Source organism: Gambusia affinis, linkage group LG15 (genome assembly GCF_019740435.1).
Source record: "Gambusia affinis linkage group LG15, SWU_Gaff_1.0, whole genome shotgun sequence".
In the NCBI taxonomy this organism is placed as follows: Eukaryota; Metazoa; Chordata; class Actinopteri; order Cyprinodontiformes; family Poeciliidae; genus Gambusia; species Gambusia affinis.
Genome location: NC_057882.1, coordinates 14,347,821 through 14,374,415, shown reverse-complemented (window position 1 = coordinate 14,374,415; position 26,595 = coordinate 14,347,821). Strand labels below are relative to the sequence as shown.

The window sequence follows — 26,595 nt, the reverse complement described above, 5'->3', positions numbered from 1 at the left end:
ATGGACAATTTTGCTTCCGTACTTTACAATTACATGCTGCCTTACATTGGTCTATTGCAGGGACAGTCCTTTAGAGTCGGTGTCCTGCAACTTTTTGATGTGTCCCAGCTTCAACCCACCTTAGTCAAATAATCAGGTCATTAGGAGGATTCTGGAGGACTTGACTGCCTACCGAGGAGGAAATTTAGCCATTTGATTCAGGTCTGTTGGACCAAGGACACGTCTAAAAGCCGCAGGACAGTGGTCCTTCAGGAGTGGGGTTGAATACCCCTGGTCTATTGGATAACATTTCAATATAATCCTTTAAAGTTTGTAGTTCTAACGTCATACAAAATGCAAAATCATTCAGGGGTTATCATGAATCTCTGTGATTCATCAGTTAAGAATATCTGCTTCCCAACAGGGACATGTTTTTTGTCTAAAAGAAAAAAAAAATTAAAAGGATGCATTTCCAGATACATGTGTGATTAAATACATGCAAATAATATATCTCTATAAATTTTCCGTCTTCCATATCCATGTCTTGGTCCTGGGTGTTTGACAGCCAGATCAAAGGCATTCAATGACCCAATTGCAAATTGACAAAAAAATAAATTGATCTGTCATTCTCTGACAGTTTTAGTTGTAGGCATTCCTTAGGTTAGAATAAAATGTATTTTTAAGAAAACAAATTTGTCTGAAGAGACAAAAAATAGAATTATATATAAAAAAACAAAAACTACAAAATGATTAGGTCTCAGAGCACCATAGTGTTATTCCTGGGGAAAACATAACTTTCATTCTCATGAGTACTGCTTTCAAAATGAGCCTTTTTCATTACTTCTATAAGGTTTATTTATTACAGCACATAAATACAGGGCAGCATTATAGCACAGAAATCTACTGTTTGTGGGAAAATCATAGTGCAGCTTTTCACACACTGAAAAATGTTAGCAACTTATAGATTTGCAGCTAAACTGTCTTACCATCACATGCGAAGACAGAGGTCTTTGATATTTGATGATGGGCCACTTATATATTTTTTTTTGTTATTTTACATCTGAAGGAAGCTTGATATGGTTTTGCTACAGAAGAGAAGAGGAAAGGCTTATAGTGTGTGCAAAATTTCAAAATGTGTACAGCTGTGCTGCAATTTCTTTGATTACCTCCAGTAATCCTCTGGATGATACACAAACAGCTCCAGCGCTGTAAGCACACAGTGCAGTGGGTGATGAAAACATTTTCCTCGGGGGTTTAGAGTTCAATTTATATGTCAGCTTGGTTCCTTCAAAAAATAAAAAATAAAAAAATAAATTATACCCTCTGAACTTCTGTCATGCAATTTTTGTCTCCTTCAGATAAAACCCACAAACATAAATGTTTTATTCTGATTTTATGTAATAGACTGTATGTAGTATCACTCTCTGCTGGAATTACAGCGAATAGTAGTTGTACAAAGCATTGCCACACAGCAGCTTTATAAAAACTGCACCACGCCACAGGCTTTTTAGATTTTTATTTAAAAATAATAATTAAGATTAAGTAATTAATTTATTTCCTTGTTTGTTTGTTTATTTTTGGTAACATAAAAATAAAATTAAACGTGTAGCTGGGGTAGAACAATAAGCGTTTTACAGAATACGAATGTTTTTATTAGGAAAGTGTAAGACTTGTAATGTTTTACTTTTATTGTGCAAAAAAATCTTGATGTATAGAATAGAATTTATTAAAAGGGAAAATAGTTTATTTGTTGACAAGCTACTCCATCCAAAGTGTTAAACATTAAATACCAAAAACGATGTCTGATATTTTTTTATTATTATTATTAAAAAATAAGAATACCTCAGTGTTATTTGAAACAATGTACAAAAACAAAGCACAGATCATTTGCTTTAATTTCTGTAAAAAGAAATTTTATAATATTTCCTCTTATAGCTATAATGGCCAAAAGTAAAGTTGAGTTAGTCTGTATTTGTGATGGAGAAATGTCTTTTTGGTCTTGCATTGTCATCAAACTAATTGCCTTTGAGGAATACTGTGGTAAAAGGAAACATGACCAGTTACTTCTCCAGAAACCAAAACATTTAGTACAGAAGACTCAATATAACTGGAACTCCACAACCCTACACATTTGCAGTCTTCTGTGTGTCCTTTAAAAATGAGATAATACAAGAACTTGCTACATTAGGGTAAAGGTCATGCCAGGTTGTCGTTCATCAACACCCCACAGTGTAAAGTGACAAGGGGAAGGCTAAAAGTGCACCGTGATAACACACAGCTTAACGTGGCAAATCATTCAAAGCACACAGGCAGGGAATCGACTGATAAGAAAATTTGACTTTAAATATTAACAGGTAAACACTCACAGGCATGAAAACTGCGGCAAGTCTCATTTGTGCCTCAAAAATGCTCCTGAAACAGTGATTTGTTTGGGATAATTGAATGATGTTTTTGTTTGTTCTGATTTAAACTGTGATTTAACAAATTTGACAGCAAGTTATTACCAGCTGATTTTATGTATGGCACTTATGCACAAAAGTGGTCACAATACATTTTAAAAACAAGTCAAAAAGGAAGTCAACATTTTTCTAAGCACTAATAAACGGCCCACGCATCTTAGTCTCTACTATTTTTGATGATAAGAGGACCTGCTGTCATCAGAAATCTGACAAGAGTCTTTTGCCAACACATACAAACGTTCCTTAAAACACAGAAATTTGCCCAGCAAGCCAGAACTTGGAAATTGCTTTGATTGTAGGCTGCAAATTTTCCTCCCTGCTTTTCACTGTAGTGACAGGGAGTAATCGTTAAAGCATCATGTTTGGGATTTGGTACCGAAGGACATTTAGAAGAGTTATCCTCACCTCTCAGGGTCAGATGACAGGTTCAAACTTGTTACATAAACAGATAAATAATCCAAAAATGTAAACATCAATTCATGGTACCTCAAACGTACAGTTTTAATGCTTTCACTCAGGAAAACATAATTGCAAGACTGAAAGAAGGTAGTTTTATAATCTCGTTTCCCTTTAAAAAAATTTAAAACAGGTTTAGCTAATTTTTCGCCAGGAGACGTAACAACAGCTGGTTGCTGTAAGGGAAAAAAAATTACAGTGCGCAACTGCTGTCATAGGTTTCATTTTAGTCATCATCAGCATAAATGTTATCTTTAGTAAGGGTAAAAATGTTTTTTACCTTGTACATATAGAACAAAAACATATAGAAAATATATATTTTTCAAGCATACCACCAGAGGCAATTCTACATAGAGCCTCATACTACCTTGGGAAGACTACATAGAATATTTGAGATACTTTGGACTTAAAATTAATTTTCATTAGTTCAATGTAATTTTTAATTGCACTTTACCCAGCACATTAATCACATCTGATATATTGGGAAGGCTGACTGCCAATTAACTGGTGTTAAGGACACAGTACAAACCCATCCCATAAAGTTTGACATTCGACAGTAGTGACAGAAAGGTGTGGCCATTCCAAACTATGTACCACCCATGGAACAAATCCTAAGCTTTGAAACCTTTCCAGCTGTCCTTTAAATCACGTTGACGACTACAGTCAGCGCACCCTTTATAATTAATTCTGATATGCAGATGGGATGTTCCACACGAACCTTGTGCCAGCTTTGGTCAATTTAATTTCCAAATCCCAGCAGATGATTTGAACTGTTGAGTCATTTTCTCTGGGCTTGTACCGTTATTCATGCCTGCTGGGAAAAAAAAAAAAAAAAAAAAAAAAATGGCACAGCTGCATCAATATGATGACTCATCCACTGTCCTTGAAACCCCGTCACCCTATTCAAGATCAAAAATGACAAAGTTTTGTGTTGAGGTGGTACAAGTGTTTGTGAATGTTAGCACAGTGTGAACTGAGCTGCCTTTGCTTGCTTGTTTTGCAAAGGCTTCTGCATGACACATAGTAACACCACACAGCATAGTGTCCTTGGTTAAGTGGAACTTTTTTTTTTTGTCCCCAAGGTTAAGAAGCAGGAATATTGGATTGCACACAGCAAATATTTGTCACTGGCAATGTAAACTCTACCTGAGTTCTCAATTTGAGTCATCACTTGAAATAAAACTATGATCTAACCCCTCTGCAACTTTTATGGGAATGCGCACATACTGCCTCTTTTGTTCTGATATACAATCTATAGTAGTATAAGTGCAACAGAGTAACGTGTTGTGTTGGTGAGTCTGAGCACTCTGAAGCTGCTTTGGCATTTAAAAATTTGGTCACAAGCATTAGAAGACCGGGGGCTGAATAATGTATCATGTATTAGTATCTTGTCTTGAAAAATACTTGGCAAGAATATTTTTTTCTGTTTCTGAAAACTTTTAAATAACATTGTTTTCGTGTAGGGCTGTGGGGGGGGTATTGTTTAAAGCTGCAGAATAACTTTTACAAAAATATGGTTTTTCCATATTTGTTAAAACCATCACCATGTTGTGGTAGTATACTATGAGACAGATATTCTATGAAAAGTTCGAGCTCCTCCACCTTCTCTCTTAGCTACTGTTGCCGTCTGAAGAAATGCTTTAAAGTACTCCTGGTCAAAAAACACCCTATCAGAGCCAGGAGGAGCGTTTTAGTGCTGTCAATCAATGCTGCTCAATGCTGTTCCCCATACAATAAGGGAATTTTGGAAGCGGTTACATACATCCATCGAGCCACAATTTGCTTATGGATAAAATACTAAAAGTATCTTAATCATTAAAGCCAATTTAACAAAATTTACTTAAGTATATTTAAAAATATTGGTTGGAATTAAACCAATTTGTTAAACTATCATTTAATTTTTAAACTTACCTAACTTACCTAATTTCTCTTTATAAATGTGGAAATTAGTTGGATGTATTTAATGGAATCCTGTCGATGAACTTGCATAACTGTCAAGCTCCTCTTCAGTTTTCAGTTCAATATTATTCACATTATTCCTAGAAGATACATTACTATATTGAAATCAATGAGTTGTAAAAGCATTTCTTTGCAGATATGCTATCCTTCTCCAAATGTATAGGGTAAGTGTTTTCCATTTGTTGCCACTGTTTGCACTAACCTCTGAGGAATGCAGCTGCTAGATATGATTTTATATTGATGCAACTAAGATGAAAAAGTCATCAACCATTTCCCGTAATGTGCACATGAAAGAAAGTGGCTTTGCAAAAAACAATATTAATTTAAACATAGTGTTATAACTTTTTACTTAAAGACATTTTTGATTAAACAAGGAAGATGAACCAATTGGATAAGTACTTTAAAACACTTTTGGCATTTTTAGTCCAATTTTATGATGCCCTTAGGAACTTCATTGATTCAGATTCACTACAACAATACTAAGGTTCTCATGGTCACTGAATCCCCTGCTTTGTTCATATGAGCAAGGCCTAAAACTTATTTACAAATTAATTTTTTCTCATGGTCACAACCTCGAGCCTCATAAGCCAGAGCAGAAAAACAACTTCTACTCAAATCGCCTGTCACTTTTTTTATTTCAGTAAAATATCTCAACTAAAGAATGACACCACTTTTTACTTCTAAAAAGTGCCCAAAGAACCCAGTTAAAAAATAATTAATCAAAAACAAAGTTCTTCATGGATTTTTCCTGAAAGGAGGCAGCTGAGTGAGACGTGTCTCTCAGCTGAAGGTGGCAGGTTTGCAATAAATAAATGAGGACTCTGGCTCATCTTAGGAAGTTCTCATTGCAAAAAGAGCAAGATTCAACACTACTCAATCTTCAGCTGTCTGAATTTCAAAAAACACTGAAATTATTATAGATTCTTAGACTTTTTTGTCACCAATGCAAAAAAATATAAACTTTTAATTCATAACAAGACTTCATGGAACTGAAAATCTACTTTATTTCTTCACTTATTTATTTTATTTTTGTACATTTAGACCCATGTTACACATTTTTTGTAATAAGCCAGCCTTACATGTCAAAACAGGAAATGGTGTGACAACACTTTAACTTGTGTTCTACAATTTCTGTGTTAAATTGGGCATATGTCACCCAATTTTGGAAATTAAACTTGAACACATCTTTACTTGGCCTTGGCCATCCTTACTAGAAAGAGAAATGCGCTGTTCCACATATTAATTTTCTGGTGTTTCTGGAGCATTAGGGTAAAGGTCTGTTTCTGAAAAGCAGATTCTTAGTCTGATCTGACTAAAGATCAAACTAAGAATATTAAATATTTGAGGCTATTTAAAGCCTCAAATATCCAAGTCCAGAGGAAAATTTAACATTTTCTAGCCTGATATATATAGTGAAATTGGTTTCTAATAAAAAAATATATATTTGTTACATTTTTACATATCTTACCAAAATGGGCAAATTCAAATGTTCCATTTTTAATTTCAAAGCCTTGAATCCCATTGACGTTACAATTTCTGACATTAAAGAATTGCAAACGTCACATAATTTAAACACAAATTTCCACATAACTGTCTGGTGTGACTTTAAAAAAGTAATTTGTCCATTTTACATGCCCTACAGCATTGAGAGAAACGGGCAAAATGACAGCAAAGCAAAGATTCTCAAATAAATTATATCTCATTTATTGACAGTATCCTACTGTTTGGTGCAGAATTTAAATTGCCTGCACTGACACAATTTTTATGTCCTTTTTAAAACCGGAGAGCTGGTGCAATTTTCGTAGCATCTAACTAGATTAAGAGGTGAGTGCCACACAACTCTCTCATCCATGACTGCCCGTCTGAAACACGAAAAGAGGCCATTTCTATGGAAATGCAATGTTTACACGCATGGAAGAAGTCTATTATCTGCCATTTTGAAAATGTTATGTGCACACCGCTTCCCAGGATTGCACCTCGTTTTGCACTCAGCTTTTTCTCCCTTGTTTTCCTGTTATTTTTTTTTTTGTTTGTTTGTTTCTATTTGCTCATCCAGAGGAAAACCAAATGGTGTTAATGCCTTTTGTGCCTGATTAAGCACAAACCCTTTCTGTCTCCTCCACGTCCAAGTATTGCGAGAGAGATGTCTCACTAGCTCTCCCAAAAGTACTCCTTTCAGAGTCTGAATGGGGACCTCTTTCGGCTTTCAAAAGCATTTCAGCGGACTTGGAAAGATTGGACTCTTTTCTATTCACTATTGCAAGGTGTGTCAGGAGTTCAATAGTGATTCGTGGAGCGTGAAGTTCCGAAGGAAAGTATTTGAACAGTGCAAGAGAATAAAATTATATTAATGCACTGACAGCACAAACCATGACCTGAGAAAAAAAAAAGGTATTTCTTGGGAGGTGAAACGGTGATGTGTAATTAGGGCTTGTAGTCATTTAAAACTTTCCCGAGAGGTATGGCAGATATTTGAAGAACACTTTTGGTCCTCGAAATTACAGTTAGTTAAATAAGAGTTTAGTTGCCAGGAGTTTTCCTTTCGGTTTTATGCCTTGTGTCCATTACCTATACCAAAAAAAAAGGTTGTTTCAAGCACTTTAAAACTGGAAGGCACAGCAAACATAATAAATGGCTTTACATGTGGTAACCAATTATTGTCACTTGTACTCGTGTAATTGAGTAATTTGATCGAAATAGTTTGTTTTTTTTTAAGTTGGGAAGAAAAAATAATAAAAAAAGCTCTCAATTCCAGAACTACTAGATTCACAATCAGGTTATCATCAAAGACAGCACAAAAGGGCCTTACTGGTAAGATAAGTGTTTGTTTTCCTGAAATATTTTAATCTCTAGGCATTTAGTTCTGTGTGCTCCTGGCTATTAAGGGAGTGTTAACACCATGGTGAGACCGAAAGAGCTATTTAAAGCCTCAAATAGAAAATTTTAGCGAGCTTCGAGTCTGGCGAGTTGCTTGAAGACATCTAAATACAGGTTGAAGTCAGCCAGCCCCCTGTATAGACAACAGTTTCCAAATGGGGGGCATTTGGAAACTCACTTTCACAGCAAAATTTAAGACACTCACAGTAGTCTTCAGATACCCTAAATGTTCCTGAATCTGTCTTGCTACTGTTGACTTAAGTGGACTTCTTATGCAAGAAGAAAGAAAAAAATATTCCCAAAAAACTGGTGAAAATATTTCAGGGGAAATATTTTCAATATTTTCAGGGGAAAATATTTCAGGGGAAATATTTTCCCCTGAAATAATTTTTTTCAGGGGAAAAAAAATCATGGGTTTTTTTTTCCCCTGAAAGAGGAGCCTCAAGTTTAATCATTTGGACAACAAAACAAAGAACAGGTTTGGTTTAAATAAGTTCATGCTAACATTGAGGCATAGAGTCGGAGGTTTTGTGCTTTGCTGCGGTATGACTTATTCTGCTCACAGTTGTGGCAGGTAGCTGTTCATACTGAGTCTGGTTTTGCTGGAAGTCTCTTCCCATTAGAAATAAGTGGTTCCTTTCAACTGTCGTCAGATGTTTGCTTACAATGATGGATTGTTTCAATGTCGATAACTAAAAACAATAGTTTGGTTTTCTGAGCCAGGAAACCTTTTACCATAAAAATGGTAAATATAGTTGGATTAACTGGATTCCATTGTAATCTAGCAAAAGACTTTGCACAGTAGTGAGTGCTGCATGTTTATGGTCTTCAGATTGGTGACTTCTATCCCCATTCAGGCTAAATAGACAATAAAACAAACACAAGGTGAGCTAAATACTAAACATGATGCCCTTTCTTGTTTTTTCTATGGAGACTGGCTTAAATATGAAGGAAGTGCCTGTGGGATAAGCAGCTCTCTCTTTCAGACAGGGGTTTGGCACTTGTACGCACGTCTGGACTCAGCGCTCAGGACACATGTCTGCTCGGCTCTCATTGAAGCCGGCCATGCTTGGTGTTGAACACGCTGTCACACACACCATCTGTTACTGCCAGCTCTCCTGGCTTGAGCAAACATGGCTACGCGTAGGTAATGGTGCAGACAAAAATTCTGACCTTGACACTGTCTCCTGTGTGTGACCAGGGCGAGATTGATGACAGTAACTAAGCCTTTTTCATTTTGGTCGGTGGGACACAGGAAGCAGAATCCCATGGTGCCTAGAAACCCGTCTGTCTCCGTGTGTGATTAGAGGATGGCTCTTTCTCCGCCTACGTTGCCTTATTGAACTTTCAAGATGAACTCACTGAGTGTATAAATTTCTCTTCCTACTATAGTCAAGACATCCATTATCAAAAGACATTATGATGCAAGTAAGCTTTTCATGCTGAACTTAATTTAAGCAATGTTTCTTTCAATGGCTGAGAAAGGGGTGACTTTGAAGCTGGTTAAACAGAGAGTAAATAGAGTTTAAATGAAAACCAGTGTTACTCAGTAGCTTTGCATTATGCCCACATTTTCAACTGATGGTGCTTTGCAAATTAGAGTCAGGATTTTACTCTGTTACATCTTCATCCCAATCAGGATCACAGAGTATATTAGCCTCTCCCAGTAGAGTACTAAACAGAAAGGTAAACAGTTAGGTTCATGTTTTTTATCTTATTTTCAACCTAAGTAGTTTTGTCAAAAAAAATTATAATTGAACCTCAAGTTTTCAATGGAAAGTAGTGGATCTGCAAAAGACAAAGCAAAGCTATTTGAAAATGAGTAAATACTCATGTCATTCCATGTCTTGTCAGCTTGCTGTGTGGTTTTCAAATACTGTGTCAGTAGCAAAATACCCACCGGATCTAAAAGGATTGCATGCTTGGTTTTTCTGTTTAAGAATAAATAAACTTAATAGCAATGTTTTTCTTTGTTGTCATTTTAACAGTCATTGCAATTTTTTGAAGCCATCTACTACAGCTAAAAACAAATCTGGTTCGGTCATAAGTATTTTTTTAAGGTTTTTATGACATGTCCGGTTTATTTTATTAGAACGTTATCTTGTGCTTCTGAATCACTTAGGTGGGAGAATATAATATTCAAAACCTTAAAAACTTACATCAATGTAAGCAGTACTTCAACCCACTTTCTACAGTACTTTGAACTTTTACAAATTGTGTTACATTAAAATCACAAACATCAATGTATTAAATTGAGATCTAATATATTTTTTAAGTAAAAGTCTGAGAACTGTGGCGTATATATTGTGGCAATTTAGTCTTAGAATAAAAACTCTTGTTTTGTATAGACCTCAGAAGCTTGCAAGAGCACATTAGTGAACAAATGGCATCATGAAGACTGAGCAGAAGGGTCAAAGGTAAAGCTGTGGTAATATTACTTAGGTATGCCACAAAATCCCAGTGTATATTTGCAGTTCACCACAAAATATAAAGGTGACACAGCAAACATCTGAAAGAAAGGTCTGGTTTAGATGAAAACAAACAGAAATATGTGGCAAGACTTGAAAATAGCTGTTCAAAGTTGCTCTACATGCAATCTGACTAACCTTGAAACTGCAAAGTTGAGGAGGAAGACATTTTAATATGACAAAGAGCAACTAAACACACATGGACTCCACACTTTTCTATGCCATGTTTGCCAGGCAAAATTTTTCCTTGACAAAGAGGTGAAAACAACCATATAAACAGAGATTTTGATGTAAGAAATTTGACCCATTGTGACATATTGGATACATAATGTCAGAGGAATGAGATTCATCCACTTTACCTGACTGTGCTCACTTCACATCCCATTTTACACATGATCATTTCACTCATTGTCCACGGTTATTATTCGATCCGCTGCTGTCAATGCAGTATCAAAAAGAAAAAAATGGTTTGGATCGATGGCGCCTGATGCAGTCTATCTCCTTCTCATCTCACTGTGGGGAAACTGCATTTATAATGCCATTGACGATATTGAGCAAATTGACAATGAGTCAGGATAAGCACCCAAGGCAGTGGGTGGGGAATGAAGTGCCATTTCTTTACAGCTGTGGCCTTTTGTAATGATTTTTTCAACCATAAACATAAAAAATGAATCTCAGCTATGAAGATGAGTGAAGTATGTTTAAATTATTGTACCCAGAAAGCATATGCACATTAAGCTAAATACAGTATCTTGCTAAAAGTATCCGAGAGTGAATCTTTACTCATATTGCCACATTACAATCACAAGCTTCAATGTATTTTACTGTGATTTTCTAATTGCCAAGGGCAAGATAAAGTTTATTTATTTTTTACAAATTAAGTTCTAAAAGGTGTGGTGTACCTTTATTTCCAGCCCCTTGGCACTTTGTTGAGAAAAAGAGCATCTCCACAGCATAATACCAACCATTAGGGGTGCTTTCACCTCAGCCCTGTTTATTGCCCTTATTCAAACTCTGGTTCGTTTGTCTCAAAAGTTTGTTTATGGATATATAAATTCACAGTCTAACTCTGATGAGGACCAAACAAGCATACTCTGGTCTGCCTAAGCACCTAGGTATCGGTTAGCTTGGGCGGATCAAATATAGCTACATGTGAATGCCACGTGCAATGGTGACAACTCCAAAAGCAGCGGATTATAACGCAGGGCATTCTGGTCAAATACAACCAAAAGAAACATGAAATTTTCCCACTCGTGTTAGAAATGGCTCATGGTCATTTGATCAAAGACAAAAGAAAAATCCCACACTCAGTAAAAATTGACGCAAATCCATTTTTGTTTACATTTTGCGAAGAAGGAAGTTGCGCCAAAATGTCTTCTGCAGAGTTTGTTGTGCTGTTTCCTTCAGTGTGTCTTGGTGCAGCACCACCACAGGCGAGGGGGGTAAATGTGGTAACAAATTCCCCCACCTGAAAATGTAACAAATGTTTCAATTTTGGTCCCCGAGTAAACCTAGTCTACTACATTGCAAGGCGTGGAAACAACCCATGTTTCACTTAGGCTATAATTTGTTTGAATATTCACTTTCAGGTGTGACAAAGTGTGGAAAAATTCAAGGTACATAAATACTTGTGTAAGGTGCAACAAAAAACATAGATACAAGTGCTCCTGGAACTGAATAATGCATCAGCTTTATAAGAGTTAATTTGAGAATATTTGTATCAAGGCATGGTATCACACTGACAGAACATACTTTTTTTTTTTTTTTTTTTTTTTTTTTTTACAATAATTTATTGGATCTGCTGGTTTTAGTAGCCGGGGAGTGTATGTAGCCTACAGTAATTTTGCATTAAAGATGAAGGGAGGAAGATGCACTCATTGATAGAAACATAAATTAAAAACAATACCCCATCATGAGCTTGCTGTTATGCATTATCTTTACAGCCGCTGAGATTTATTGTTGAAATTTATAGTGCGTATTATCATCGTGGGGCTTATTATTATTATTTTATCCCCCCCTGGGCGACGGAGTTGATAGGAGGGGCTAAGCTGCGCCCGCACCGCGCGCGCACAGCTACTCACCTCTGACTGAATTCCATCTTCAACCTTTCATCCCTCAACTTGTCCCACGCGGGGGATGGACGCGACCGGGCGCCTCGCGTGGAGCCGCGGGTGAAGCAGAGGCGTCAGGGAGGGGATGCTGTTGAGGCGGCGGAACCGTCGGGAAGTGGAGAGGCGTCGGTTTGGGCGTCGGTGGTGATGTTTGAATTGGTGACTGCAGAAACTGCCAGCGTGTCGGAGAGTCGGGAGAGCTCAGCTCACTGGTGCGCTCTTACTGGAGAGGGAGAGGAGGAACGGACATATGAATGAGACTTACCTCCCTCCTTTAGTGGCTGAGAATTGTTTCTTTTCTTTTTTTTTTTCTTTTTTTTTTTTGAGGTTGTTTTAGTTCACCGCGCCGAAACAGTTATTGGCATAGGCGAAAACGGGACTGACTGATTGAACTGTTTTGGAAGGAATTCTTGCATTGATAGCTTACGAGGCCAATATGCCAGAATGGGTCCTCTACAGTATCTATTCCTCTGTGGACTTCTGTACACCCCAAGCGACGGTAAGTTTAATCACATCTTTTCCCTTAACGTTGTGAACTGATCTGAGTTCAGGTTGCGACCGGAGACACAGTTCGAAGCTCAAAAAGAACAAACTGAGTGCCTTAAGAGAGAATTTATTTATTTATTTATTTATTTATTTATTTATTTATTTATTTATTTATTTTCTGAATTATTGGCCATGATGCCAGCGCACAGCGAGTTATAGTTGGCTGATTTCAGTTCTGGTGTCGGATGTTGCTGTAGGCCAACTCTTTAATGGCTTCGTTAGACAAAAGTCTCTCATTTATTCATGAGGTCTCTTCCCGGGAACTCATTTGTCACAGGAATTAAATCATATAAGACATCTAGAAGTACTTCATTTAACGTGTTTTTTATACACGTTACGGAGAAAAGTGCTTTATTTGATAGATTTTTTTTTCTTTTTTTTTTTTTTTTCATTTTTTCATTTTGTCTACAATCCTGTTAGAATTATGTCCAGCCGTTGTTTTACTGTCCTGGTAGCCTAAATAATGGTCTAATTGTCAGATTGAACTCAAAGGAACTGGTATGGAAACAATTAAATTGATGCATAGTTTACTCTTTGGAAACTGAAAGTGCTTGTAGGTTGTGGCTTCATAAAAATGTTTCTTCAGTGTGAATTCAAACATGTGGAATTTGAGTAATTGTGATCCGGTTCACAGCACAAGATGTAGATGTAAAATGAGGTACTGCCTGGACACGTGATAGATTGGGCATAACATTATAACCACTGACAGGTGAAGTAAATTGAAATTGGGTCCGGTCTGCCCTGTTCCATATCTGAAGTGTTTCAGGGAACGAAGAGTGTTAACCCTCCATCAAGTTTTATTGATGAAAGTGAGGAGCAAAGGCTGGCCTGTGCAGTTCCAATCCAGCAGATGAGCTACCATAGTGTGAATTGCTGAAGTACTGTTCCACTGTTTCATATGAGGCTACATAGAATCTGGTCATAATGTTATACTTGGTCGCTTCATGGTACATTGATTGACCTGCTTGGTCCTTTTTGAGACTTTTGTTGTTTGACTGCTGTTGAGCTTTGTACCTCATGATTGGGCCTGTTGTTTTTCAAAGCATGGTCCTCATCTATATTCAGCCACCTTATTCCAAGTCGAATGTTGACAAATCAGAACAAACACTGAGTTGATTGCAAGGCTTTTTTTTCAAAGATTTGCATCTGAAGAGGTGCGTAATTCCTTTTGTACAGCACAAACGTCTTCCTCATCCTTGGTCAGAATTGTCAGAAGGAAGCACAAGTAATTTATGTATGACACAATGTTCAGGCAAATAACCCTTGATGTGTTGGAGAGAGGGATGACAAGATCACTGCGAAAACAATTGTATTTTCGAAACACAGACAGGGTGTTATATTGACTTTATCATTTCCAGATCTGGCTTCTAAATTTGTTCTTAGATTGCCTTTGCAAATAGATGTTTTTAAAGTTTTACTCATCAAACAACAACAGCAAAAAGCAACAACAAAAAAATATTGCATTAGAAACCCAAGTTAAATTTATCTGAAATGTTCTGTCACTTTAAATTGACTTTTATCAGTGTGTCCCTGCTTATAAACCCTAAAGAAGCACATTTTCTGTCCTGAGCCCTTGATTTGCTGCTTCAGTACCACGGACAGCTCCCCATAAACACAAAATTGCAAGAAAAAGAATACCTACATTCATCTATTGATGTATCTAGGAGTACATCCTGCCATCCTTTTATCACAGAAACATTTTACATGGTAGCTTTTTTAATTTGGAGAAGGTTTAGAGGAGTAAAAAAAACAAAAAAAAATTTTTTTTTATCATGTTTGTTCACGCAGGACAGAGATGTTATTCATCCAGATATAATTTAGAGAAAAAAAAAAAAAAAACCTCCATCTATCTGCTCTGTCCTGGCTATTTTACATTCAGGGTCAGGGGGTTGCATGGAGCATGAATCGTGCAGAAAACAGTCAAATTCCCCTAACACAGTGCCAGTCCATCACAGTACTAAAAGACTGACAGGACCCCACAAGCTCTGCCTGCTGTTGGCTGACAGTTACCAACCACTGAGCCAGTGTGCCACCAACAACTTTAATAAACTCATTTAAATTCCACCGTCTGACAGCTTCAGTCTGAAAAGTGTCAGTGGAGACAACATATTGGACAAAGTCAGTATTGCAGGAAACTCTGTTTGTTTCTGCATGATTTATGAATTTGCACAACCGTGGAAGATGTATTGTAAACAGTACTTTAAAAGCATTAAAAAAAAAAAAAAAAAAACATCACCATGGTTCACCTTGTGTTGCCCTGTGTTCCTAACTAATGGAATGCTTTTTGTCAACATGTATTTATATCTTATTTATTACATTGCCTTATAAAAGTCAATTGTTAGCAGCTTAAACATCACCCTCTTTTTTTTTCTTGCACACACACCTACACACAGAGCAAATTTTATAACGTCTTCATATACTGTGAAGGGGAGAAACAGTATATACGCCTCCATAATTTCTTGCTGGTGAGGAAAATAAAATTGTTCCAGACTTATTGAAGGATATCTTGTTTTTAGCTGTGATCAGACATTTTCATGGGGATTTTTAAAAATAAACAAGCATTGGAATGCACGACAAGCCATCGATGTAAAGGTCAGCGATAAAAGAAAAGTGTAAACTTTGTTTATCCCCTGGTTTTACATTAGGAAGTGATAAATGTAGTCTAGCATTTGTTGCAATCGACCTGCCAAGACAACATGCTTGATGATGTCAGTTTCTGACGAAACGTGTTAATGGAAAAGCTAATGAGTTGTAATGACTTTTCAGCTCTTATCTGTGAAAGTAAATATGGAAGCTTCCACGTGGTGACACAGCCACTCTCAACTGAGAAGAGCTTGACATTCGAGTTACTTTTTAAGGACTAGGAAAAAAAACAAAACAAAAAAAAAACTATTTTATTTTTATTTATTCTTCTTATTAGAAACTGAATTTGCAGCACAGTCATGAAACTAGATTTTATAAATATAACAGTTGTATATCACAGCTCTCACTTACATGTGCATTCACATCTGGTGTATATCTCCAGCATTGAGCAGGATGCGTCTTGGACCACAAAGGATGCAAAACCTAAGATCTTCTTGAACTACTCAGTTTCTTTGCATTTAACAATTATGCAGGATTTGTCTTGGCTCACATTCTGACACCCAGTAAAAGAAGGTGTTTGTGGTGGTAATAAAGCAAAATGTAAGTACATTTGAAGGGTTTTTAATAAAAGAGCCTGCCTTATTGTGCTCTTAATTGAGTTGTTGCTGCAAGATTGGATTAGGACCTCTGCTACTGCTTCAGCAGGACATTTTACTCTCTCCTCTCCTTTTTAGGGTCCCGTCTTCGCCAGGAAGATTCCCCTCCTCGAATCGTTGAACACCCTTCTGACCTTATCGTATCGAAAGGCGAGCCAGCTACCCTCAACTGCAAAGCAGAAGGCCGTCCCACTCCCACGGTGGAATGGTACAAAGACGGGGAGCGTGTTGAGACGGACCGCGAGAATCCCCGTTCCCATCGAATGCTGCTGCCCAGTGGGTCACTCTTCTTCCTGCGCATCGTTCACGGACGACGCAGCAAACCAGATGATGGCAACTACGTGTGTATCGCCCGAAACTATTTGGGAGAGGCAGTGAGTCGGAATGCTTCTCTGGAGGTGGCATGTAAGTTTGATATTTCGCCGTCTTCCTCTGGTTGAAAAGGTTCTTTCAGGTGTCAGAGTTGTATTGTAGAGGAATGGTAGAGTGAGGTAACCTTATATGGGGTGTATGAAAATGTGAAATTGTGTAAATGTTGGATTGGGAAAAGGTAGAGTTCCTGTTAAATTAAGCATAACACTTTGGGGCAGTTGTGCTACAGGATCCATAGAAGGTGTCATCTATCATAATCCACGCAACTTCACCTTCTCTGAATCTACCAGCGCGTGTGTGTATGCTCAATGCGCAAGAATGTGTGTAAATCTGTTTTTCAGGCTGCTAGCGAGACCTGTTTGGATGACCTGTTTGAGTAATGTATGGGCAAAGCTGTGAACCGCTCCGGGGAGGAACAAAGATGGGGGCAGGATTTTAACCCCGCTAACTCCCTTTCACTGTTTAGAGTTGGAAGGATGCAGCCAGCTCCCAGCCAGATCGCTCCCTGTGTGGGAGAATGGCGCTCAGGGCGATTCACATTTCCATTATGTGCTAAACTGAGCTGATTTCTTGCCATGAAAAAGATGCACACATTCACACATGCTCGGACACACACACTGATATACATGCATGCACACAATAAAAACAAAGAATGTCTGTTTCCTTCTCTCTGTTCTCACAGCTTGGGAATTGAAGGCCAAAAGCATATTGGTTTGGTTTTAAATTTACAGAAACGTCTCGTCTTTGTATTCACATCTTTATCACAGACCAAATATAACTAAGAAGTAGTCAGATGATTTCACTACAGTTTAAAATATGATTGAGTTTTCTTTGTGAATATTGACGTAATTGACACTGACATATTCATGATCTTACTGTGGCGTTTGTAAAATAATGAATAGGAAAGAATAAGAAACAAAATAAGAGATAGAAACAGTTAACCCAGCTGTAATTAAGACACATCCTCCAAGTTCTTTGTGTACATCTCTTCACTTGGAGTAAGACTTGGTCTTATTTATGTCTTAGTCTTCATATCAAATCAAATTCTGCAAATTCAAATGGGAAAAGTAAAGCTGGTTCTGATTTGGCTAGGAAGCTATTTTATCTTCAGCCTTAATAAATAATATATGCACTTGTAGTGGGTTTCCCCAAACCTGAATTCAGACAGATTTGTTTTCAATTTAATTTTATTTATTTTTTTTTCAAAAAGAAATTCAGTGTGAGATCATCCTATTACAGTAAAATATTCATTATTTTAAGGCTTTTTGCTAAACTTTAACAAAAAGCCTTAAGTGCATTGTGGGATTTGATTCTTCCACAGGTCTTGTGAAGTTACCAGGAGAGCCTTCCTGCACAACCCTTTCTTTCTCTCTCTCTCTTTCACTTTAATCAATTTAAACTGTACTCCATGTCACATTTACTGTGCATCTTGAGCCGTTCTATCGCATTTGAGGGTTGTGAATAATTTTCCCTCTCTCGTAAAGAAGCCACAGACCCAAAACTGTCGTTACAGTTTCAAGAGGGAAAATGTTATGGCAGCTTCACTGATTCCCCTGACTGAATAGAGGCTGAATTTGCTAACACAATGACTGTGTCAGAGTGATTTTGTGGGGATTTGCTGGATCTCTGTGAAGACAGAAAAGCTCATTTGTATTTTGTCACTCAAATTAGCATATGTAATTCTTTTTGTTTTTTTCAGATTAATTGTTTGACAGGAGTGTTGACATCCTCAACAGGAATGCATCTAAAAGGAGATATAAGGTTTTTGAAACCTACATCAACTAAAAGTAGATGTAAAACGGAGCTTTAATGTTTGCCTGCGGGCATCTCTATCTGGTACGTTGAAAAGCTGAAATGATGCGAGTATAGGATGATGTACTACCACATGCAGAACCCCTGAAGCCATTCATTGGCTTTCAACTGGCCAGATATATGTTCATAGAACCATTCTGGAGAGTGAGGAGATTCTGAGGGATCAATGATTGCTCATGGAAAGTCAAATCTTAGATGCTCTGCATTCTTTAGCTGCTTGGAGTCGCCACAGTAGCTGGATGTGATCTTATCTGTACCAGTGATGCAGCAGTTGCAGATTTCATAGCAGATTTCTAGTCACTGAAGCTTTGACCTGCAGAAACAGATTTTAGTTTCTCTTTAAGTTCTATAAATAACAACAACAGCCTTTTTTCTCTACTTTGTCATTTATTTTTCATATTGGCATTAGATTTGACATCACAGTATGTGTGTGTGTGAGAGAAAGAGAGCAGTTGGTGTTTTACACCTGCAGCTTAGCACAATCACACTTAAAACTAAATTAAAACAAAATCTAAGTGATTCAAGAGTTAACAGTTTCCTGTTAGCTAATAGAACTTGTAAGATAAGCATTGCTAAATGCATATTTATTCCCTGCATACCCTAAAGCAGTGGTGCTAATTTTTTCCATATAGGCCAAAATTATCAGGTTGAAAATACATAAATATGTTATTTTTTCTATGAAGGAAAGAGCAAACATAACTTTAAGGGTCTTGTTATTATTATTACAAATTAAACATATAAACTAAACCCATAACACTTAAAGAAATTAAGAAGGAATAAAATTTTTGTTGAAAAGTGATTGTTGCAAATCATTTTACATCTAAAGCATAAATGAGTTTTGCAGGAATTAATTGTATTGTTAAAAGAAATATACGATGTCCAAGATGTTTTCAATCTGTAGCTTTCCATTTTCTTTACATAGATTTTAATTTCTATTATTTTTTTGTCTATTCTCAACATTAATAATATGATACAGGTCACTCATTCAAAATACTTGTATTCCAACAAGGCTGCTTTAGAGTAAACTTAATTGGATTAAATTGAAGTGGAAACAAAAATGTAAATATTTTCCATTTTATTTTTATTTCTTTTTTTTTTAATGGCCTTAGTTTATAAAAAATCTACCAGTTTATTCTAGTTTATTTTTTGTTCTTTTTTTATTGTCCGATATGTATCCGTGCCCTTTGCTGGTAGTATAGATTTATTCTAATTTAGTGTGGTTGTGGTTCACACGAAGTCATTCTGAGGTCTATAAATGGCCTGTGAGCTGCACTTTGTATTAAAGTGTGGACCAATGTCTTAATTGTCAGATTAGCAAAAGGCTGCTGACATTACCAACATGATTATGATTCATGAGTGATAAAACTGTTATGTTATCTATCATTTTTAAGATATCATAATAATAATAATAATAATAATAATAATAATAATAATAATAATAATAATAATAATAATAATACTTATTGCTGTAAAGAGTACAATTTTAGATGCCCAATTGTTTTGTTGTATATATACAATACAAATAGGTAGTTTTTTCTTTTTTCTTTGCAGCTTCTTTTTGTTCAAATACTCCAGAACCATGTCAGCCTTTTGTTTTCTTTGTGTGGTGCAGAATATCATATTTACAGAGATGCAGAATCTTCTGACATCTCCAGGGGCGGCAGGTTGTTGCCGCTCTTCCTGCGGCCAAAGTGGGATGGGAGCATGCGGGCATAAGAAAGTGCTGTGGGGACGAGAGATCTGTTTCTTTAAGAGTTCGCACACATCTGCAAATTTTCTAATGGGCTGTGGCAATGCGTCTCAACCAGTGGTTCAGAAAATGTAGCAAAACCAGAGGGGTGCTGCTCCCCTGGGCGCGTTTCTGCTGTACAAGCTCAATTTTGGTGGCTTGTCATGCATTTTGTGAGCCTCAGTCTGACTGAAAAATTTGACAAGGCATTATTCACTCCATCTGATGCAAAACACTTCAGCTGTTTAAGATGGCAGCGGAGCTTAAAATATGTAAATTATGCAGAACATGCCAGATAAATCTACAGCTGCCAGCTTGGCAAAACAAATAACATACCTCAGAACATTTGTTTTCCCATTAATTAACTGCTCCTTACAGAGATTTCCATTCATACTTGATTGCTAGTAGAGCCAATTACAAAGACTCCACATCATTGGAAAAAATAAAAATAAAAATCATAAATACATTTGATTATAATGTATGTCTTGGTTTTATGGTGTGAAAACAAATTGGACAGCTGTAGAGTGTTGCAAAAGTATTTGAACATTTAAATATTTTTGTCACTTTTCAGCCACAAAAATCAATGTATTTTAATTGGATTTTACATGATAGACCAACAAAAATAGTGATAGTGACACAACATCATATGTCATTTGCACATTTCGTCAGAAGTAAAATTGTGAATTTGAAGTAATTGTATTGCGCCTCTTTGGATCAATAAGTTGTACAGAAACCTTTGGCTACAAACGAACCAAATTACAGCTGCAAGTCCCATGGAGCTAATCTGTGTCTACTGAGTTCATACCAATAAGTATTTTGCTCCCTACAACACAGTAGGAGTGTAACCGGTAAACCTTTTTATGGATGCAAACTCGACTAAAAACCCACCTGTTTAGGATTGTATTTGAAACCTAATCAATTACAAATTTATTGACGGAACTTGACTTAATGTTGTGTTTTGATTGTTAATTCTATGTTGCATTGTGTTTCTGTGTTATATATGATGTAAAGCACTTTGAAATATCTTGATGCTGAAATGTGCTATACGAATAAAATTTGATTGATTGATTCTATTGCTCATCATAGCTCAGTACGGCAAGGCATTTGTTTTAATAAAACATTTCAGTATAGCGCCAGCTGCATGTTTAGGTGTCACTTTATAGAACCAGGCTCATGTCTCTTACATGTAAGAGGTTTGTAAGAAAACATGCCTCTTACATGTTTTCTGACGGGATTGCCCTGTGCTTAGTCTTACCCATCTTTCTTTCAATTCTCACCAGATTTCCTGTCTTTGTTATAGCATTAAGCTGCTACCATCATTTGATGATGTGCTCCAAAAAGTGTTGGCCCTATCTGACCTGAGCACCTTCTTCCTCATGTTTCCCCCTATATGGCATCTTGTGGCTTTCTTTTAACAGTGGCTTTCTTCTTGCCACACTTTCCCACATTTCATATCAGTTGGTATATAGTTGTCATGTCAACAGACTCTCCCACCTGAGCTGTGGATCTCTGCAGCTGCTACAGCTTTACCATGGCTTCTTTAGCTTAGTTGACTCTGTGAGACGTTCAAATTTTACAATATCGTTGTATTACGCAACCCTGCTTTAAACTTTAGGCCTAATCTATGTTGTTTATTTCATAACATCTAAATAAAAGTGGGTGTGACCTGACAAATCTGAAAAAAGCATTATACGGAATATATTTACATTCAGCACAATTTGTTTCGTTGTCTCCTACATATTTGATGCAGTCTTGATGCTTCTGCCTTCTTTTTAGATTGCTAGTCATGCTTAATCACCAAGAGACAACATCAACATATTTTTTTTTCTCTCTCCATGGTTATTTAATCTCTATTAAATCTTTTAGTGTGCTGCAGTTGTAGAATGATGGATTTGCAGGGGAAGTGTATTACATAGCTTGCACCAGATGAAAATGAATGCAAAGACCCTTCTGTGACCTCTTTCTTTTATTATGGAAATAAGTGCAACAAAATGAGCCCACCACTGGGAAGAAAATTTGATCTTGACACCAACAGGCAAATATTTACAATATCGGGTAGTGGACCATCAAAAAAGCTCAGAATCTGAAGCATTTTCACCTCTCCTGAAATTCGATTTCCTGAGCAGCCACGTTGGCTGCATACTCAACGCAAATGATAGCATCGACCATTTCACAGAGAAATGAGGCCGTGGCTGTTCACGATTTGAAGGTCCCATAGTTTACCGTGATAAACCACACTCTTGTTTGGTGTTTTGTGTTGTGGCATGTCACTTGATTGTCCGACTCTCGATTTTGACAACCAGAAGTCACTTGTTTGTGAGTGCGTTGGCCGTCCATTGTTGCAGCTTTTTACATCCTCACAACCAAGCAAGTCAGAAACTGCAGCTGAGCTCTGCTTTCTGAGCAACGTTTGGAAAGAACTGAGGAACCTCGAGGCCACCAGTGGACTGGCACTAATCATCACGGCGAGTGGCCGTTGATGGAATTAGAACAGCTCCCTTTAAGTATTAAGAAGAGACAGTAAGAAATAAACAGTGATGTGTTGAAGGGAGCTGTAGGCGGAGGGGAGGCTAATGTAAGGGTGTTTATTAACACAGTGCTCAAGAAGATGGGACCCATTCTGCTTGACTGTGCCAAAAGCATTAGGACTGTAGTCACTCAGCCACATAGCTAATAATCAATGTCTCTATTGTGTTGTGGTGCAAGACATAATGGATGCTTATTTTATATTTCATCAGAGCTCAAAAATATATTTTGTTTTGAAGGTTATGCTGCTGGGTTGTTGGTGTTACACAGTAATAATAATAATAATAATGTAGTGATCTATGCAGCAAGATAAATGAGAACTTTTTTTTTTTTGTTGCCAGGTGACGTTAGCTCAGCTTTTAAAAATGAAAGTTCTGTACGTTATTTTAAGGAGACATCAATGCCAATGCAGTTGTATCTTGATTATCCTCATTATTTATTTTTGTGCCAGTTAATCTATCAAACTCAGTCACACTTTGTGTGTATGAATATTTAAAAGATTTATTCTCTAAACATTGTTTTTTTTTTTTTTTTTTATCTCACCAGTTCACCTACAATTTAACCTCAGCTTGTGTTATGTCTATTAGCCTGTAATTGAGTCTTCTGCATGGATGGGCATTTCTCTGGGTCACTGGCGCTATAGAGTATACAGCATACATTATAGCCAGTTGGTTTGATTCAAGAGGTGAAAGTTTTTCTGCCTTCTTCAGGCATGAAATTATCTCATTTCACAAAGCACATCTCAGGGATTAGATTGTTAATCCATATTTATACTTTAGCATTGACATAAACTACAACTGACTGATTATTAGTCATCTGCTTTTCTTTAACTATTCAGGCATATAAGTGTAATTTCTTTGGTAGGGCTTTTGTTTTTAAATCGGGCTTAATATTGTGATCGTTAATATGTTGGTTTTTTTTTATTTTTTTTATTTTTTTATTGCTATGCGTGTTGGATTTGAAGCGTTGAGCTTGAAACCATATATCTATGTGTGACATTTCAAATAGGAAATGTATTTGGTCTGTTGTGTCGACAGAGTTGTCAAATTTACAAATACAGATTTTTTGCCGGACTTGTTGGTCACACTGGATTACAAAAAGCATTGAAGAATCCTCTGACACTTTTAAATAGTTTGTAGTGCAGCATTTTAGGTACTCTGTAAACAAAATAAAATAAACGGGGCAGACAAGATACAAATGATTTTTAAGCCCTGAGAATGCTGCAACTAGCTCACCATTAGCTTGTAAAAATGCAAAAAAAAGGCATCTGCTTTGGAGATTCCCAAAAGATACATTAGGAGGACAATTTTCCTTTGATTTTGCATGAATTGGATTTTTCCTTGATGAAAACCTGAGAGAGTGAAAAATTATGCACTGAACAGAAATTTTATAAAACATTAAGATTTAAGACAAATGTACACAGAAGGGAACATTTACAGTGCTTTTGTTTTTAACTGTGTTGACCAGTCAAGTCAAGACTGATATATTCAGAGGTGATTGTTAAAATTGAAAAGGTTTGGGTTTAGTTTTGAAACCCTCTTCCATTTAACATTCTCGGACAAGCTTAATTAAACCTGTACTTTTATCCTAACCTTTTCTTATCTTTCTCTTTGAGGTATAGTGTAGATTTTTTTTTTATTATTCATTAGTTATGATGCACATATCTATGAAGGTGAAGAACTACATATCGTCATTTAATATTGAATCAACAAAACATAATATATAAATTAATTCAGTAAGCAGTAGCACTCATATCTGCATCTAGTTGGAAAGAGAGCGAGTGTCATTTCAGATGAGGTAAAAATAAAATACCGTGCATGAATTCATTTTAATTTATTTAACTACTTTTAGCAGCTATGTAAAAACTCGGAATAAAGAAGGATGATGAAAAACAAGAACTTCAAATAGAAGCCCAGAAGAATTAGCTTGAAGTGTGCACTAATGTACCCATGAGTTTGCTGTTTATTATTAAATCATATAGCTTTGGGTGCTCAGCTCTGCCAGCCCTGTTCTCAGTTTCTGCTGTTGACAGTGCAGTTAGGAAGGCCAACTCCCGACCTCATACGATTAGACAGCTAAGGAGAAGCTTAAACAGCCTACAGCTTTCATCTACATAAAACTGAACTTTTTACTAGTCAAGTGGCTTTTAGCACGTTTTAAGATTTACACAAAGTTGAGCAAGTATTGTTTAAATAAGAAGAGCTTGTAACCTGCAACACGATGGATGGTGATGATATTGTAACATATTTTTGTCCAATCTTGCTCAGTTTAGATTCATCGTAGGCCTTTAGTCTTTTCCTAATAGATCTATTTCCTGATTTTATCTCTTGTTTTTTATCATTTGCAAATTCATATAGCACTAAATGTTTGATGCATGTCTTAGACTGGAAAGTTAAAGAAGCCTGCTGTTTTCTTCATTTTGTCAGAGTCCACTCAAAGGTGGCCAGTGTATGGAAGCATGACTAACTAGTGCATTTTGTTCCCCTTTTTTCTGCTGAAGACAGTGAGATAAGGGGCTAGCATCTGGTGCTAACTGGACCGTGCTCTCTCCTTGGAGGTCTGTGCATTTTTAGCTTCGGTAAGTTAGCTAAGGGCTAGCATCTGGTGTTAATTGGACCATGCAAACACCTTTAAGAGCTCTGGTGCACTTTCTTACAGTTGGTTGGAAGAAGCATATGCCTGGCGTGAAGGAGCACACTAACAATGATTTACTCTGTGGAAGGTTGTTTTAGCTGTGAAAATTGGTTTTGATTATTTTTAAGAGGCAGCAGCATGATTGCAGGATCCCAGGGTGGTTTTGCACACATATCTACAAACACTCCCATTACTTTTTATGTGACAGGTGTTTTATTACAACATAGCCATGGATCAATATAAGATTCTAATAGTATGATAAAAAAAGAGCAAAAATACCATAATTTCACTGGATCAGGGCACAAGCACACAAATTGGTAAGCAAGATGTATTACATGATCTAATAGCGCTTACTTGAAACTGCTTGCAACTGAGGTTACTTTAATGAGAGTGATATGTGGCTGCTTTAGCATCCAGACTTTGTTTATCCAAAGTAGATTTATATTAGTCACCAAGCAGCACAACAAAACCAAACCAAAAAAAGTCAGAAAATGGGTCATTTCAGTACTTTTTGCAACTTATGTAACAAATCTTCAACTATACAAGAAGAAAATATCAGAGTGAGGAAAAGTGATCACATTGTCCTCCAACACCCTAAGCCTATAGCAACATGATTATAGATATAACTTAGGATAGCCTATCCCCATAGAATGAGGTACCAAATTCATACTGTATAAAAACCTTGAACAGAAAAAGCATTATATAACAATGTCACATTATTACACAAAACTATCAGATGACATATTATTAATTAATATTTTTTTTGAAGCAAAATAGTAGAGTACAATAAACAGAGTGAGTTTATGTTTAACGTACTAAACCAATTCCAGTCATTCAAGAACTTTGTCTTGCATCTCATGGAAATTCCATTAAACTATAACTACATTTTTATGGCTCTAAAGTTGAATTCCAACTTTTCAACTTTTGAAAATATCAGTACTGTAAACTGGTGTATGGTTACCGAATATATAGTTCAAATAACATCTAAATGTATGTTACACATAACTTAAGCTATTTTAATTTAGACTTTAGGGCCTTTTATTGTACTGTAAAACAGCTAAATATATTGCTTTATATATATATATATATATATATATATATATATATATATATATATATATATATATATATATATATATATAAGGGAGGAACTGGAGAGGGCCTAAGGGAGGAACTGGAGAGGGCCTGGAAGGTGAAGACCACAGTGGTGCCTGTGGTCATCGGGACCCTCGGGGCAGTCACCCCCAAACTGGAACAGTGGCTACAACAGATCCCAGGAACAACATCAGACATCTCAGTCCAGAAATGTGCAGTCCTAGGCACAGCCAAGATACTGCGCAGAACCCTCAAGCTCCCAGGCCTCTGGTAGAGGACCCGAGCTAAGAGGAAGAAGAATCACCACCCGCGGTGGGTGAGAAGGGAATTTTT

General features: G+C 36.7%; 1 protein-coding gene across 4 annotated transcripts in view; it reads left to right on the top strand.

Annotated features, from left to right (window-relative positions):
• The first annotated feature begins 12,258 nt into the window (after positions 1-12,258).
• The window catches only part of LOC122844891 (roundabout homolog 2-like), a 93,839-nt gene continuing 79,502 nt past the window's right edge, over positions 12,259-26,595 (top strand). For all 4 annotated transcript variants that reach the window (XM_044140727.1, XM_044140726.1, XM_044140725.1 and 1 more), the window contains exons 1-2: positions 12,259-12,808; positions 16,173-16,499. In XM_044140727.1, coding sequence (XP_043996662.1) covers positions 12,754-12,808; positions 16,173-16,499 — 382 coding nt within the window. In that variant the 5' untranslated portion in view covers positions 12,259-12,753. The remainder of the gene's footprint in view (positions 12,809-16,172; positions 16,500-26,595) is intronic.